Source organism: Tenrec ecaudatus, chromosome 7, assembly GCF_050624435.1.
Source record: "Tenrec ecaudatus isolate mTenEca1 chromosome 7, mTenEca1.hap1, whole genome shotgun sequence".
NCBI lineage: Eukaryota > Metazoa > Chordata > Mammalia > Afrosoricida > Tenrecidae > Tenrec > Tenrec ecaudatus.
Window position 1 is genome coordinate 114,955,888 of NC_134536.1, and position 18,485 is coordinate 114,974,372.

At 39.0% G+C, this 18,485-nt stretch overlaps 1 protein-coding gene across 1 annotated transcript in view; it reads left to right on the forward strand.

The window, feature by feature from the left end:
* COL21A1 (collagen type XXI alpha 1 chain) overlaps positions 1-18,485 on the forward strand; it is a 186,268-nt gene that overhangs the window by 113,777 nt on the left and 54,006 nt on the right. The window contains exons 11-17 of the mRNA XM_075554963.1: positions 6,169-6,222; positions 6,318-6,371; positions 10,509-10,562; positions 11,106-11,157; positions 11,861-11,916; positions 12,021-12,074; positions 14,586-14,639. Of these exons, the coding sequence (XP_075411078.1) occupies positions 6,169-6,222; positions 6,318-6,371; positions 10,509-10,562; positions 11,106-11,157; positions 11,861-11,916; positions 12,021-12,074; positions 14,586-14,639 (378 nt within the window). The remainder of the gene's footprint in view (positions 1-6,168; positions 6,223-6,317; positions 6,372-10,508; positions 10,563-11,105; positions 11,158-11,860; positions 11,917-12,020; positions 12,075-14,585; positions 14,640-18,485) is intronic.

Here is an 18,485-nt window from a genome sequence, read left to right on the forward strand (position 1 = left end):
TCAGTTAACTTTATGTGGGAAATGAGAGAATTTGCCTAAGTGTAATTGAATTCTGTGATTCTAAGAACCTGGCTGACTGCAGAGGTTGTCTGTTAAAAGTTTTCAAGGTTTTCATTCATGTGCTTAGAGCCAGGCAAGTAATTTTAGGAAATTTGGTGGTATTGCTTTGCATTTACTATTTACCCACCTTTCCCTAAAGGAAGGGCTTAGATCTAGGTTAAATTTCAGTTACTGTAAAGGTAATGTACAGATATTTAAAGTCAAAATTTGGTTTATTTCACAGCAACATATAGCTTCTTCTAATTAAATATAAATTATTTATTAAAGGAAAAAACAAAAACCCAAAGCAATTCCTGTCTAATTGATTCTGGCCTGGAGACTTCATGTCTGAGTATACCTGTGCTTCTTTCAATGGCTCTGATCCTTCACAATTAAATCAGTCCCTTCTGCCCACCTCTCCCCACCCCACACACACACCAAAGATACCTCTTGATGAATTTGCATGGTCAATCTTTCAGGTTGTATCACGTGCTTAATAGTTCATGTGACCTAGAGACTCCCAAATTGTTTATCATAATCCATAAACTATTTGTGTGTGCATTATATATTGTCAACCAACAGAAGTACATCTTCCTTCAGAGTTCCTCTTGCGATCAGTGCTCTCAGCAGCTGTCCCACCGCACCAGCATCGTCCCCCAGTCTCACCTCCTGACCTTCTCTGAGCTGCTGTCCAGTTGGATGAAGAATATCTTGAGTAAACTTTTACTCCATCTACTACTGTCTCTCCCCCATGGGAACTTTTCACCTGATGTCCACACTTTCCCTGGCTCCGTGTTTTATCCTTCTCGGGGTACCAAGTGGTCTTTACAAATCGCAGATCTGATTGGATGACCCCTTGATTTAAAAGACACATCATGATCATTTTTATGATCCCCAAGCTCTGCACATCTATCTGATCTACCACCAAGTCTTGCTGTATGGCATGCTCCCCCTCACTCTCTAGTTATTTCTGGTCTGGGATGTGGCTTTTCCTCCACAGCTAAGAGGCTGCTGGAAGGGCTCCTCTATATGCTTGCCACTTCCTTTATAATGCCTTTGAACTTGTCTCTTTGGGACAAAGTTCCCTGAATTCCTATCCTTCAGTACTCATACTAGCAGCATTCTTCCTTTGCATTTACTCCTGGTGTAATTTTATCATTATGGAGTTTGTCTGGATTACTTTGAACAATCAGTTAAAGGATATGTTATTGAATAATAGGTTGGTTTCAACTAGCATTTTGTAATAGTAGTAATTTGTAGTAGTTACAAACTAGCAGGTTTATAGAAAACAAATGAGCGTCTATGATAGTTATACATAGATTCATCAATTTTCTTGGAATTGACTTGTATAGTGCTATAAAGTGTTTCAACTATTAGAAGAGTCCACAATGGTCATTGAAAATGGTCAAAGTCTTCAATGGTCATTGAAAGTGCACACTTGATTGTGGTTTCCTAGTTATCTTGGCTGTGTGCCTAAGAGTACTTATTATAATTAAACTTTGAAGAAATTGTATAACAGAATAAATTTAAATATGCACTCATATTTTACAAGGAATGGTGACTTCCAAAATGACTTCTCTTGATATTATTCTTTTTAAAAATAAGTACATTTATTTAACATATTTAAACTTATTGCACATTTGTGTATTTTATTTCCTAAGTTTCCACTTCAATGCTATACATCTTTCCTGGAGCATTGTAGCTATGAATCATGGAAAAAATTAAATTGATTCTGTATTCTTTTCTGCAACCCTACAATTTGGCAGTGAGAATAATTTTTTCCTAGAAATGACTCATTTACAAAAAGCACTTTCTGTGAACATGGGAAAAACTTAGATAGAGTCAGAAACCTTGTGGATGGGAGTGGGGCACACTCCCCACATTTGAACTTATACATAATTGCAAAATGTCAAAAGTCTTGAGTTATTAGCGAGTCAAAGTTTATGTGGAAGTTACAGCCTAAAACTGTGAATCAGGAGTGTGTGCATTAAAAGAATAAACCTAGGACAGCAATATGAAAAGTTTGCATTTTCTTATTTGGGGCGTTTTTCTTCTTTTATTGTACCCTGCTATGAGTCAACTAGTGTTTAATTCTTTACTTCTCTTGGAAATTGTTCTATGTTGCAATACCCCTCCCTGTTAACCTTTATTTTCCTCATTTTCAGTCCAAAACTTATTTTTCTGAATTTTATCCAGTTTCCTCTGGTGCTTTGCCTTGGGATCCCCCTGCTTAGATGTGGTTTTGGTTTTGCTCTATTTTGTTACTAAGTATTATCTTTTTTTTTTCTTTTCTGAAACCAAATTTTCAAGAGTGCATCTCACTGTAGTTTAACAAAATATATTGGGCTCTCATTTTATGGGAAGAATTTATTATTTCAGTATTATAGGTTTTCCCACCCTCCCTCCCCACCATCCCAAACAATTAGGGTTATAATAAAGTTCACTCAAGCAATGTTCTCGCTTTCAGCACGGGCCAGTATGGATGTAGAGAAAGAGTTAAATCCTCCTGATAGTGCCTGGGTCATATTGAGCATAGTGCAGGGGCTGTGGAGCTGTGCAGTGTGCTACAACCTTCTGCACCGCGTTCTCATTGGTTTTGATCACCAATTGTCTTTCACTCTGGAGAAAGGCATTTCTTGTATTGACTTCATCACCTCCCTCAGATTCTTTCCCATGTGAATCCGCTTGTTTCTTCTCAGAAGGGAAATGTGCATTCTCCTCTCAGTTGTACAGCAAGAAGCCAAGGCTAAGTTGGGCAATGTTACTTATCTTTAAAAACCATAGAAAATAAAGGAAGAGGCCAAAATACAGCAGAAAGTCTTCTCCAATTGCAATATTCATTGTCTTTCCACTTCACTGTGTTGCCTCCCAGGATTTATGGACTTGATGAGTCTGCCTGAGGTCATTAATGAGTCAGAGGTGAGCTGGGAACACAGTCCAGGGCATTTCTCGGTGGCTTTACCCTATTAAAGTGTCCACGTCCTCTCACAAGTAGCCCAGTGTTATAGCATGTGCCATACTCGTGTCACTGTGGAAGAAAAGCGACACAGCAGCCATCCAATTTTTATGAGAGAGCAACTTTCTACAGTGAATAAATATGACATTTGACTCACTTGTAAAAATATGTGAGAGCAAAATAATTCATTAAATGTGAACTTTGTAGATGACCCTTTTGAATAAGAGTCAGTCTTCATGGTAACTTTCTTCTGAGGAATTTTATGAACATTTCTTTCCTCTGGGTACTTAGACGTCTGAACAATTTAAAAATTTTTAAATGGACAAAATGGATCTCTTTGCATCGAATGAATCATCGCAGAATGAGCTACTATTAAAGCAAGTTCTAATCTAATGAGTGTCAACTGGCTCTATCAACATACTGGCTCTACAACTTTGGGCAAGTTGCTTAGCCTCTCTGTGCCTTATTGGAAAATTAGAACTTATGCTAAAAGATAGCTTTAAGGATTAAATGAGTTCCTATTGGCCAGTTACTTTCTCTACTGTATGATAAATACTGTAGGTTGAGTATTATTCTAGCTATTATTAGTAGTAATATCTATATTTGATTATAACAACCTGTGTTACATTATGTCATAATCCCAACATTATATATAGCCTTCTAAAAGGTATCCTAGCTCATGGTATTTATGTAGTCAAACTCTGTTCACGTTGTGCTAGCAGTAACTGAGATTCAGCAATGGGCTGTCTGATCTCAAGTTGCTTGTGATTCAGTGATAACACAGTGGGAGAGAGGTCTCAATGAATCTTAAGTAGATTAACTTCTCTTTGTCCTTTTGGCTGAATTGGAAGACATAAATCACAAAGTATGGCTGCAAGTTTCCATTTGTTATTGGAAGCTACACAAGCATAAACATCGTGTGAATGCTTTCTCAGGGGAAAGAGATTTTGCAGAATTGTGTACAGTATGGATGATTTTCAGGTGAATTCTTCCATTGTTTAATAAATAACAAAAAAATGTTTCAAGTACTGTGTTCAGTGCTACAAAGATAGACGTTAATGTAACCTGGACCCTGAACAAAAAGGGATACATAATCTAGTGGATTTTAGAGAGAGGAAGTTCCAACAGATCTTGTGGATGGGTTTGAAAGTGGCACGTTGTTTTGTACGGAGGACGAAGAGGTTGATCATGGGGCTCATTGCTCATCCGTGAACTGAATGTTTGAGAATTGGGCAGACTTGGAGAAACTATGGAGAAGACATAATAGCATATCCTGTGAAAAACAAAACGGAATATGAAGGAGTGGATGATATTAGATGATAGACATCTCACAGTCATCGCTACTCTGGAAGAAACTGAAAGCATAAATAAGAAAGCTGTAATTGCACATATCGGTGAGATCACTGTTACTAATACTGTCTGCAGAAACGTGAACCAGTCGGTCAGATGTGAAGGAGATGGAACTGCATAGAGATTAGTTAAAGAGGTTTTAGGTTCCAGACTGCCCAAATCAACTTGACGTTGACCTTGGAAAAGCCTGCATAGATACTAAGGGCCTGAAAACTTGTCTGGAGATTTTTGTTGCTCTGTGCAGGGTGGAGAATTGGTCTCTTTTTCTCCTGCTGAAAAAGTTGTGATATTTTTCTTCAGGCCCAGTTCCTAAAGAGCTTATAAGATCTAGTGAGGAATGAAGCAGAGCATATGTCAGATGGTCCCTTACATAGTATGGGAACCTATATCTGACCTTCTCTGGCTTCCCTATTGCCAAGAGGCAGAAGTCAGACGTGCCTCCTTGCTCCATCTTTCGTTACCTACTGACACCTGTTCTCTCTTGGCGCTCTACTCCTATGCCAGGTGTGATCACTTGTTCCAATGGCCACATGGAACTCACAGACAATACTCACAGTTGTGGAGAGCTAATAGGGAAGTTAAAGGTTACTGAAGTCCTGATTTGTCAATAGTAAGGATACAGTCTACAGCCGCACCTCTCTTGAGCCAACAGTGAGTCTGTCCCCACCTCGCTGTCCCTTGTCCTCTGCCTCTGTTGACCTGGAAACCCGCCTCTGGCTCTGTCCCATGGTTTCATAGTCTAGGCATGCCTCGTCTCGCTCTGACCCAGAATCTCCACACGCTTATCCCTGGTGCCTCTGGCCTCAGCCTCCCCCACTGCAGACAGAGATCTGGACCGTGCTCTTCTGATCTTCAAGCCGGGCTTTTTCTCTCTGTTCCTGCTTCAAAGAGGGCTCGTCTGTCGCCAGGAGGTTGGTCCTCATGAATGATCAGTCCCCTAAATGAGTGTCACACAGACCCAATCCTTTGGTGGGAGTTACAGAGATAGGGCTAGAAGATCCATATTCAGAAGTTTGACTCCTCCAAAGCGGCTCATCTCATTTTGGGGTTTAGTATTAGCCACTTTCAAACCTGAGCGATGCAGAGTCTTGTATAGCCTTAACCTGACAAATAGCAGTGATGACTCTGTTCTAGAGATTAACTCAGGTAGACATTAATTACGTAGTTTGAAGACGTTTTATATTTGTTTAATCTTCTCAGGTATTTTCCTCATGAATCTGTTCCTAGTATGGGGAACAACATCTTTTAGGAGTTGTCAACCTTTGCTCTGTATTTCCATCCCAATGATGCGCCTCTTTTAATTTTAGGATTTTGAGACAATTTTATTAGTCTAGAGTTATATAAGACTTGGGTTTTTGCTTCTTTTTTTTTTACCTTTTACATTGTTTCAGAATTTTATAAAGACCTTAGGACGTTAATTCTTTGTGAAACATTTAGGCATTTGACACATTTTGTTAGTTTGATATCTATTTTTCCCCAAACCATTTTATTAGGAGCTAATCCACACACCACACCCTTCCACAGTCCCTGAGCTCTGGTGGTGTAGTGGGCTGTGCAGTCAGCAGATCTGACCTAGCAGCTGTTGCTCGAGAGAGGTGATAGTTTTTAAACTCCTGTAAGGAGGGGCAACCTCAAAACCTGCAGGGGAAGTTATACTCTGCCCTCTAGAGTCACCGTGAGTCAGAATGGACTCAATTGCAGTGAGTTTGAACAAGTAAAATCGTAAGTGTAAGAAATTTGTGGAATGGAGGAATCTTGAAAGGGAGGGCTGCTCTTTGTAAATATGATGAACTATTTGTGATTTCTTGTTTATCTTTCTTTAGGGATACCAGGGAATCATAGGATTACCAGGGGTGGCAGGAACCCCAGGAATACAAGTATGTGATCTGTCTGGTATATTTTATAATCTTTATTGCTAATGAACTAGGGAAAAAAAGGGAATTCATGGAATTTTATTTTGTGTTTACTTTAGGGAGTTCAAGGACTACCAGGTTTCAAAGGAGAACCAGGGAGAGATGGTGCAAAGGTAAAGTGCTCTCGCAAAAATGTGACCCATTGCCGTAGTCATGCACAGACTATGAAGGGTGCAAGGAGATGGATTTGTCTAATGGCTGCAACAATGGCTACAGATTAGGCAACAACTGAGAGGATGGTTCAAGGCTGGGCAGTATTTCCTTCAGTTATGTTAGGGTTGGTGTGGATTGGAACACATATAATGGCACCTAACAACAACAACAAAGCTCTGATGGTGACTCCTGAAGAGCATGCTGTTCAATACCAAGGTGTGTGGGCTCAGAAACTTGTCAATGGCCATTGGCGAACAGGGCTCACCAGGAGCCTTTTCTCACTGGATGAATCAATGTCAGATGAGCAGTGGTGCTATCTGGAGACCTTGTTCTGTCTGTGTGGTGAAGTTCCACCGAGAGTGAATAAGGAAGCCTGAATGTCTATATGTAAAAATTATTGCAGAGAAGAATGAGTGAATGAGGGAAATTTCATAAAAGGTCTTTTGAAATTTGCTCATATTAAGATCATTGTAATATGTTTTCTTGGTGATAGATATGCATCATTTAAAAATATAAGGATAACAAGAATTCTATTAACCCTAAATTACTTGCGCTAATATTTTGGGTCATTGTGCTGTCTTTTAAAGAGAGGTGTATGAATTTTGCAAAGTCATGCATTCTGTTGGGTAAGATAAGTAAGATTTATAAATATGCCAAAAGTTTCTGTTTTCAATACAGTAATAATTTTATTTCAAGTTGATTATTTTCCTTTGGACATAAACTCATATTTGACATAGCCAAGAATCACAAGTTCTGCCTTCAGATTTTATGTGGTTCCAGAAAGTTCTTTATTTAAAGCAACCTATTGAATTAATTAAAGCCTTTTCCTTGGTTGTTCCTTTAACATGTGGTTCTGTGTTTCTCAGAAGGGGGAAGATTAAATATTCACCTCTGAAATGACTGGATTTGTGGCAATGCAGGCTCTTTTTTCCAGGCATTACAGTGACTTTGTGGTGATTATTCCACACTAATACTGTTCTCCATTAGGATATTTTCCCTAAACTGTTTCATTTTGTGGATTTTCTCCAAAGACTCCTACAGCAGGAATTTCCACTAATTAAAATTAGATGCACTTTCTTGCTGACTTTAACATTTGGTCTTCACATATCTAACAATAGGATGTATGTAGATTTTGTTGTTTTATTCCCCCCCCCCCCCAGAATCTACAAAATCAGAAAGAACTCATGTCTAGCAAATGATTATCAACTGAGAACTCTCATTTTATTAAATCATTTTAAATGAAAAACAAAAAAATTTTTCAAGCACTTATGTTGAGATGGGAAATAGACAGATGGGGTAATAACAAAAGGGTCTATGTGGTCATGGAAGGGGATATTTTGTTGGGTTTTGATGGGACATCCCGTAGGCTAATGGGAATACTCTAACCAGAAAACAGAAGTTGAGGACACAGAAAAGCATGAATAAAAAAATTGCAAAGTAGTGAAGATGAATGGTCTTGAAACTTATGAGGGTGTTTTGTGTTAAATATGGATAATTGATCCAGGTTAACCCGTGTATAAGATCCTCATAAGAAGATGAAGTTTCTGGGATCCCCATTCTTCTCAGGGCTATCCATCATTTGGCATGGTCCACACAGTCAAATGCCTTAGCATAGTCAATAAAACACAAATAAACATCTTTCTGGCATTCTCAGCTTGCAGCCCCAATCCACCTGCTTGATGGGTTCAAACATAAGAACAATTTTGAGGATGGCATAGGACCAGGCAGTGTTTCATTCTGTTGTACATAAGTGTGATAGGTAGGTTTATTATGCCAACCTGGTCAATAGGAACATGTGGGATTAATAAGGTTGCAGTTTGATTGAAGGACAAAGAGATAAATGACTCTGCAAATCTCCTGTGACCCCCTTGCTCTCTGATGATCGGGGTGTGCTGGAGTGTATGTGCTGTTACTTTAGCTAGTTCTCTGCCTCAGCCTGTGAGCTACACTACCTGTGGGCCAGGCCAATCATGGATCATGTCACTAGAGCTCGAGGCTCTTTTGATAGCTGCTTTGCCACACTGCTGGTGCTTCAATCACTTGAGCTTGAGGCTGATGGATTCCGTTGCCTTGCACTGTTGTCTTTGATAACCCATCTGGGCCTGCTTCACTAAGCTCCTGAGCTACTGACTATTGGGCTCAGTCTGCTTGTCTCACCCCAGGGAGGACTCTGCTGTCTGCTTCCTTGACCTTGGACTTGGCAGCCCACATGAGTTGAAGGACTTGCAGTATATTAACTGTTCCAAGGAAGTGAGTTGACCTGAACCCTCTGTACTGCTGTGTGGACTAATTAGCTGTTATATTCATGCTAAGTCATCAGTGCAAACCCACCAATGGCTCCATGCTGAGACTTTCAATTCCTGTAAAGAATGATAACCTTGGAAACCCAGAAGGACAACTCTATCCATAGGGTTGCTATGAGTTGGCATCAACCCAATGGCAGTGGATATCTTGGGGATTTTTGTTCAATAATAAATGCGATTCAACAGAATGTGAAAATTATTGAACATTATTATTAATATCAAATGCAAGTAAATTTTTCTAAAAATAATTTTTAAATGGATACAACAGTATTATCAATAGGAATTTCCATAAATTCTAACTGTACTCAGGGAGGGTTTAGAATGAGGAATGTCTTACTTATGTCATATAGGCTAAAAGTAGAGAATACCAGAAAGATGTTGACCTTTGTCTTATTGACTATGCAAAGACCTTCAACTTTGTGGACCATAACACATTCATGGATAACATTGTGAAGAATGGAAATTCCAGAACATTTCACAGTGCTCACAGGGAACTCATACATAAACCGAGGCAGTCGTTACAACAGAACAAGTGTAGATTGTGTGGTTCAAAATGACTTCACTATACTTACCCAGTCTGTACACTGAGCAGGTAATTTGAGACGCTTGATAGAAAACCAAAAGTCAATGGCAAAACAACTAAAGAAAACAACAGTTCTCACTATTGGACCAATAAGCAACATCATGAAAAAGCAAACATTTCATTTCTTTGGATCCAGATTCAATGCCCCTGGAGGCAGCAGTCAATTAAATGGGGAAATCTGTTCCCAAAAAGGTCACCTTATTTGATAGCACCTAACAACCCAAACAACAAACACACCCACTGCCATCGAGTCCATTTCAACTCTTAGCAACCTGATGTAGGGTTTCCAGGGCTATGAATTATTGTGGAAACAGAGAGCCTCACCTTTCTCCTACAGAATGACTAGTGGGTTTGAACCACTGATATTGTGGTTAGTGCCCAATGCTTCCCCGACAGTATCTTCAGGGTCCTTTTATCTTACAATGGCATAACACAAAAATAAAAACATATAAACCATGAAAAATCGAGGTAAGTCTCTGCTGTGGGATATTACATGTACTAAACATACAAAATAATATATAGACTGATTAATTGCAAATATATTGAAAATACTTAAAGATATCATCATTGTACTATTCTAAAACTAATTGTAAGGATGATTGTACAACTCTCCTTGATGTGATTGAATTCTTGAATTGTATGATATGTGAATTATTTGCTAGTGAAATTGTTGTTAAAAAAGGGGGGGAAAAGGCCCAATATATCTCTCTCAAAAAGTACTAAACCTGTATCTAATAAGTTTTAACTGTTAGGATTTTTCCTGTTTTGAAGATAACTCAGAGCCTTTCATCTTCCTAACAGAAATGAGCAGATTTTTTTACATAGAACAATTGATAAGACCAGCAATTAAGAAGAAACCTGTAGAGTCCAGAGTGTGACTCTCAGTCCTTTCCTTCTTTGACGGACCCTGAGCTCAGGATGCCTTCCCCCAGAGTGAGGTCAGTTAGTCCTTCCCGTAGCTCCAGTGCCTCGTTCCTCACAGAACAGGTGGCTGCTTACTAAGACGGTGTCAGGATTCTTGGTAAGACTTCTCAAGCTCAGAAATCCTTCTTCCCTCACTGACCATGCAGGAAATCCTCACAAATGGAGATTGGTCTTTCAGAGAGAGAGGGCTTTCGTGTTGTTAATGCATCCATTGATGAACATCTTTATATGGAGCTACTGTTCAGGGTGAATCTTTAAAAAATATTAATTTCAGCTTAATCTTTCAGGGTGACCGTGGATTTCCTGGGTTTTCTGGACTTCATGGGGTACCAGGATCAAAGGTTGAGGATGTCCGATTCGTTTAAATTCAATGCTAGCATAATTTATTTCACTTGAATGCTCTTTTGTAAAATATACCTAGATTCAAGTAAGTACCATATACACTCGTGTATAAGACAAGTTTTTCAGCACACGTTTTATGCAGTTTTGTGGTAAAATTAGGTGCCTTGGCAGATATTCGGATCAACTTATACTTGAGTATATATGGTAATTGGATTACTATCAATGTCATTGTTCATAAGAAACTGACGTTTTCTTTAAAATTTCCAGTCATAATTTTATAATAAATAAAAATGGATGAGTAACTTCTACCATATACAAATTTTCTGAACTCTCAGCTAAAATTTATATTTATGTTATGTTATCTGTATTTTACTTCATAAACTTGGAAGATGAACCTATTATAAATAAGCATTTAATAATTGTATTGCTCCTTTGCCATATTAAACTCTATTATTTATCATCTGTACTGTTTTTTTCTCCTGTAAGTTACAAGGCAAAGAGTAAGGTTTCTTTAAAATTCATACTTACATTCCATCTTTCAGGGTGACATGGGTCCCAAAGGAGACAAAGGATCACCTGGATTGTATGGCAAAAAGGGAAGTACAGATCCTGAGGGATTTAAACTGGTCTTTCCTGTGAGCTTACTGCAAAGAGAAACCTGAAATTCAGCCAAAATTGTAGGATTCGTCTTGGTGCAACCCCCTCCTGGATTTGTAAAGAACAAAGAAAAGGGAAAGCTAACTTGTGGCTGTGACCCATGGCTCACCGCCCATCTGTCAGTTTATTACAGTGGTGACTTTACGTTTCAGTGATTGTAAATACCAGCAGGCTTACCAATGGTAGCTAGGCGATGCAGAGTGTTCTATAAGAATTCATTGTGTTCTTGATCATTTTTAACTTTTAAAAACGGAAATATTCCTTATAAATTGATAGTTGCTTAAAATGTTTTAACTGATTATCTATATTTATGTCTTTATATTTTCTCACAATAATGGAAGATTATATTCTTTGTACATGTGAAATAACCATTACTTTTAAACTGTGCCCAAATGTAGTTTCTATGTTTAGAAGTTCGTAATAATTCTACATTTATCAACATTTTAAATGTCTAACACCGTCTGCACTGGGCTCATAAAATAATGCTTTGTTCAAAGTTTCTTAGCCAACAAAAGCTATATTTCCAAAAATTGTGCCACAGAATAATGAAGCTATCTTATTACCTTTCTTGTTGAAGTTTGATTTATAACTCTCAAGCATGACTATAAGGGTTGTTTGTTTTGTTATTAATTTTTAATACAGGGTGCAAAAGGCGAAAAAGGGAATTCTGGTTTTCCTGGCCTTCCTGGACATGCTGTGAGTTTGATTGTATAAAAGTTCTGGAATATTTTAATCCTATATTAAAAAATAAAAACTATTCATACAAAAAGTGTACTAAAAGACCTGTATGTGTTTTTCAGGGAGAACCAGGAAGACATGGAAAAGATGGTTTAATGGGTAGTCCTGGCTTCAAGGTATGTATGGTTTATATATCTTATGAGTGAGCATCAGAGAAAATACACCAATATTAAATTAAATTTTTTTTACCATTGATCATGAGATTAAATTAACTAGTACAAATTTAGGATTTCTTTGGACTCCATAGTGAACTCTTATTACAAGGTATATGATTATTGGAGATTAGAAGGGTGAGTGGTTTGTTCGGTGGGTAAAAGATAGATGTCCTAACATGATTCAGGGGGAAAAAAGAACCCGATACCCTTAAATGTAATAAATGTTTTTTTAACAGTTGTACGGTATGGGTATGGGAGAATTAAAACAAAAGAGAATTACAAAGTGCCAACCACTGGCCCATTGTCCTAGAGATCAACCCAAAGGTACATGGTCATTCTGATGGATAGTTTAAAATCAGGCAAAAAAACAACGCAGTGTTCTCTAGTTGATTTAGACTCACAGTGATCACATAGAACAACAGTTAGTACTGTCCCCCAACCCTCCTGCAGTTTCAAGGCTGTCTCCGTTGCCCTGGTGGCTAAGTAGGTTATCCTTTGGGCTGCTAACAACCGCAAGGTCAGCAGTTCAAAACCACCAGGCCACACTGTGAGAGGACGATGAGGTTTTCTACTCCAGTAAAGAGTTTCACTCTTAGAAACCCACAGGGGCAGCTCTACCCCATCCTCTAGGGTTGCTATGAGTCGGAACAGACTGAGTGGAGGTGGATCTATTGTTTGGGGGGATGTTTACAGGTACAGCCTCGCTCTCACACCTTGCTCTCACAGAATGGCTGGTGGGCTCCAACTGCCTCTTTTGTCTTAACCATGGGGCCACAGGGTTCCTTTATCGCCTTTACATTCTTACATAAAGAAGCCTTTTAGTTGCCAATTATCAGATAGAAAGGTGTGTGTGATTTCTTTGTCTTGTGAGTGAGCAAGAGAAAATGTACCAATATTAGATATTCTTTACCTTTTTAATAAACATTTGAACATGAGATAAAATTAGGAAAGATTTAAAATTTATTTGGAGTCTATTGTGAACTCATGTACTAAGTACAACATTATTGGAAATGAGAAGGTTGGGCTTATTTGATAATCTATGTAAATTAGTTTCTTCTGTGTGTTAAAGACAGAGGTTCTTATGATTCAGGGAAATATAACCCAGTACTAGTTTATTTTTTAAAAATCAGTTGTATGGTATGAATAAAAGAGAATTAAGGCAAGAGGGAATTTCTCCTCTCCGTTTAGTTAATTTAAGAGAAACGTTTTTCACAGCTCTCTCTAACCACCAACGGTCATCTATGTTTGTAAATAAGCTGAGATCCATGAAAGACTTGACTTCCTCTGACTTCTCACTCACTCTCTTAAAGAAGTGCAAGAAATCATGAGAGTGGGAAATAAGTGTTTACAGAAGATGGTATGGTTGACTATTTTAAAGTTCTGGTTGTGTCAGGTTTTATTGGGCCTTCTCACTGTGGTTCATTTTCTACCTTTCAGAGGAATTCAGGGGAATTTATTAGGATACGCAACTATGAGCAGCGCTGGAATGTGCTTCGGCGCTTGCATTCCGAGGCTCTCTGTCCTAAACCTATTTTGTAGCAAGCATCTGAGATATTTACAAGAACAATGCTTTTATAGTTCCCTTCTCTCTTACTCTCAACGAGAATGAAATCTTCTGGCTGGCATCACATAAGAGGGATATGATTGTTTGCGGTGAGCTTTTCCTGGGATACCACCCTTAGCCGGGTAGAAACACACATGACTCTTACTGGCCATTCTCAGAAAGTCTCGATGCTTGAAAATGTGTGTGGATTTCCAGAGGCGTTTTTCTTTTTAATCGTTTCATTGAGCTGTACATTTTATTTACAGTTTAAGTTTAGCTATGCATTTTTTATAATTCTATTGACCTGTGACTGTTGTGCATTGTATATGCTAGTAATTGTTTCCTTTGGAAAAGCGTTTTGAATTCTAAAAGTTGGATATGAAATATAATGTTTAAACAACTTGATCATAGGAGTTTATGAGGAAATGAGCTGAAAATTATTATAATTTTTATAGATACCTAAAATGTATGTTAAAAATGCTTATTTTAAATAAGTAGATACTACATTTAAGTACCAAATACTTAAAAGAAATAATTTATCAATAACTCCATGTGTAAGGAAAATTCATTTTTATTTTTATTTGGGAGTCAAGACAAATTAGGTTAAAAACAAACAAACCAAAACAGACAAACAAAAACAAAGGCTTTTAAAATAAGAATGAAAGTAAATATGAAAAAGGCTGACAAGGTATTTTGATCATATTTAGATTGAAGATTAAAACACTTTCCTAAAAGATGAATGTATCAGACCAGGATTATGTTATAAATTAACCCAGTTACCTGTTTTCATCTAAAAATGTCCTGATACTGGATTCCTTCATCCAGAAATAATTTTTATTTTCCTCTCTGTTTCTAATATGCTTAGTATTGTTTTAATAAACTTATATGAAATGGACTTCTCTATCTCTTTGTACCAACTCACTTACAAGGGAGAAGTAGGACCACCAGGCGCTCCGGGGCTGGAGGGACCACGCGGAGAACCTGTGAGTACCTGGGTCATTCAGCTCTGAGGGGTCAGGTTCTATTCTTGTCATGAGAGTCTTTGGCTACTTGGATTTCTCTTCTCACATGCTCCATATCTGTCCTGTGACTCCCAGCTTTGAGGATTCAATGTTGTAGAAGTTCTTTGTGGGACAACAAAAAAATATGGAAATATTGGATCTTTTAAAAGCCAGGAAGAATTTGGCTAGCAGGAAATTTGCGTGGGCCCTGAACCACAACCGCAGGCAGTCATGTCCACACAAACTAGGGGTGAATGCACATATCATAGTGTGTTGCTGGCAATAGCCACGTTTACACTGTTTCATAGCTAGCAATCTGAGCACATATGTTTAACAAAACCTGGTCAGAGAAACATATGATGAGGCAGTATTACATCTAAATCGTTAATATCAATATTTATACCCAGTGTCCTAGCTTCCGATGCGTTTTAGAAATTAGAGTTTGCTGCCCTGTTTTAATCCTACCACTCACAGTCAGCATTTAAAGATCAGCAGATTTCATTTAATTCATCAATCATACTTGTCCAAAGAGAACTTTTCTATTTTAAAAGAGATAATTTGGTCAGGGAATGATATGATAGTTAAGGATCTACTACAATTTATCAGAAAGCGTTCCGCTGAGTGGCTCAGAACCTAAATATTGGATGTTAGAGGAAGCAAGGAGGTCTACACAAAGCTTCTTTAATGGGGTAGAGGGACTTGAATGACTTGGGTAGTAAATACTCATTGGACTCTTACCTTGTGTATTATGTCCCGAGACATATGGATTGGTTGACTGATTCTAAGACATGCTCAACATTCCGTGTACTAGTTTATACAATTTGTCAGCAAGAACTTAATCTCACCTTATTGAAAAGGAAATGGGAAAGTGTTCCAGCTAAAACTCTGTGGTAAAACATGAATGTATTTGTGTGGAAAATGATTGGTCTACCATACCCTTTGTGCTAGATAGGGTTACCGTGCCAAATATCAAGCAGATTATATAGATAGAAATAAGATCTAAGGTATAATTTTTATTCTTCATTTGCCATCAGTTTCCATGGGAGTTCCTGGACTAGGTTAGGAAATGAAATAATAGTTCAGGATCTATTGCTTTTTATGTCACATGTGGATTGGACATGCAGTCGGAGGGCGAGGGTTTGCAGGTGACCGCTGCTCTAGTCCAGCTGTAGAACCTTCGCGTCTCTGAAACTCCTCATCTTCATCTGCAGGAGCAGATGCGTGCAATGCATTCCTCGCAGGGGGTGCAGCATGCATAGGAAACTCATTTAAACATGTCCAAATACGGCACCGATGCGCGGGGCAGTCATTAAGTACTGGAGGAGTTTGTGTAGGAGGTGCCTTGTGACTATAAATATAAAAAGCAAGCTTTATTCTTTGATGGTGAGTTTTTCAAGAACAAAATAACGGAAAGAACTACTTTAGAGGCAGGGTATGAGCTACACACTGAATTGAAAGGGGAAGGTCTTGGAGTCAACATTTTACGAAATCCTCCTCTCACTTGCTGCATTTGAGTCAGTGCTGACCCTGGTGACCCCCTGGGAGTTTCTGAGACTGGAAGTGTTTATGGAAACAGAAAGCCCTCCTCCAGGATCAGGGGTGAGAGTGGCGATGCCTGGAGGGTGGAGAGAATGTGCGGTAGAAAGGGGGGACTGATTACAAGAATCTACACAGAGCCTCCTCCCTTAGGGAGGGACAGCAGAGAAGAGGGCAGGGGGAGACTTCAGACAGTGTAACATATGACAAAATAATAATAATATGTGAATGATATGTGAATAATAATAATATGTGAATAATAATAATAATATGTGAATAATATGTGACTGTTCATGAGGGAGGGGGTACTGGGGAGGGAAGGGGAAAATGAGCAGCAGATATTAAGGGCTCAAGTAGAAGGCAAATGTTTTGAGAATGAGGGCAACAAATGTACATATGTTCTTGACACAATGGATGTATGAATGGATTGTGATAAGAATTGTATGAGCCCCCAATAAAATGATTTTTTTTAAAAAGAATAGAAAGTCCTCTTTTTCTCCTGTGGAGCTGCTGGTGGTTTCAAACTGTCAACCATGCAGATCGCAGCCCAATTTGTAACCATGGCACGTAGCAATATGACAATGACCTCAGTACTGGTGAGGAGTGTGGAGAAGGAAAGGGCTTGCCTGCTAAGGAAACATAGAAGGTAGGTGTCGTTTGGGTAGAAATACTGTCGTTAGCAGACAATTTTGTCAGGCCAGGATTTCAATAAAAACAGCTCTAACGTGACAGCTGGCAAGGTGATTCCATTCATACTGAAGCGTCCTCAGCAGAGTTTCCTGTGGCTGATTGTTAAAGAAGTACATCACCGGGCCTTTCTTCCCGGAGGCCCCTCTGGGTAGATTGAACTTCCTACTTTCAGGACAGAGAGCAGACAAGTGCCTCGACCACGTGCACTCCCCGGGGCCTCCAGAACGAAAGGTGCGTGAGGGCACTCAGTGAACATGGAGAAAAGTCAGGAAGAATGGTGTGCGCTCAATGTATCTGAGCAAGGGTTATAGCACATGGTAACTGGACATGAGACTAGGCGTGCTGGTTTAAGTTCTCATTCCACACAGAATGTACTCTGTGTGCACCTGTGGGAGGTGAGCAGGAGGAAGTAGGCCAGTCACAGACGTGGATGGAGACGAGGAACTGAGCAAAGGGGCAAAGGAACCGAGAGCTCGACAAAATCGATGCCACGAAGCCATAGTCCATTTTGCCCTAGGAATAGTGCTGTAAAGAACGAACTCATCTTTGAGTTGGTGTAAACCGTAGTACCACGCAGATAGCATGCATTTACTTGGAAAAGAAGTCGTGCTGGGATTCTGTTAATGAAATCTGATCAGAGAAGGAAGATTAAACAGTGAAGTGTTTGGGAACAGTAGTGCCTGAGCGGCTGACGGTCCCTCGTGGTGGCCAAGAGTGGCCACAGTGGCCACTTTGTTCTCCCTTGGCTTTTTCCAGCTTTCTTGGAGACTTCCCTCTGCCCAGAGGCCCTGCATTAGAATCTATTTCCATCATAGACAGCATGGCCCATTCGGATTCAGCCTTCGGACTCTCCCTTCACCTTCTCCTTCGAGCAGTCATTGTGTGTGTTGAATTCAGTGATTAGAGAAATATAAAGATTTTGTCAAAGAAACGGGCAGGGGGGTATAGACCATAAAAGCATGAACAAATAAAAGCCGAAATTACACACCTTCAATAGACAAATGAAAAGCAAAATGTCAGTGGGAGAGAACAGTTTAAATGTCATCTCTGCTCTTTAACTAACCAAGTATTTTACCCTCTGGTATTCCCAGCAACCCAGATCCGGAAGGTAAGACAGGGATCCTTTAACCCTTTCTCTCACGTCCCTATATTCTCTGCTGAGTGGCGAAAAGGAAGCCAAGCATTGTAGGCCAGGACAGAGCCTCTGTTTAGAAAGTAATGAATAACCATCTGGAGCTTCACCCTGTTCTCTGGATATAAATCTTTTGGCTTATATTCTTTTCCATGTAAGACTATATAGTATTACAAACTATTCTGTTATCTTGACAACTAATAGAAATGTTTTTAGACTATCAGCTTGTGACATTTGTGCTTTACCACTCGTGAAAAAGCTTCAGAAGCCAAGACAATGGAAGTTTATAGATTTGGTGACAAAAGAAATAAAGGCTGTGTCATTGCATGTGAATACTGGTTTTAGACATTTATAAGGAATGGCTTGGCACCACTAAAAAGACTGTAGTCACTAGATTTGGTCTCTAGTGTGGCAGCCAAGGAAATTAACAGGGCTTAAGTTGAAAGAACAGAAGCTCTTAGAAAAATGTT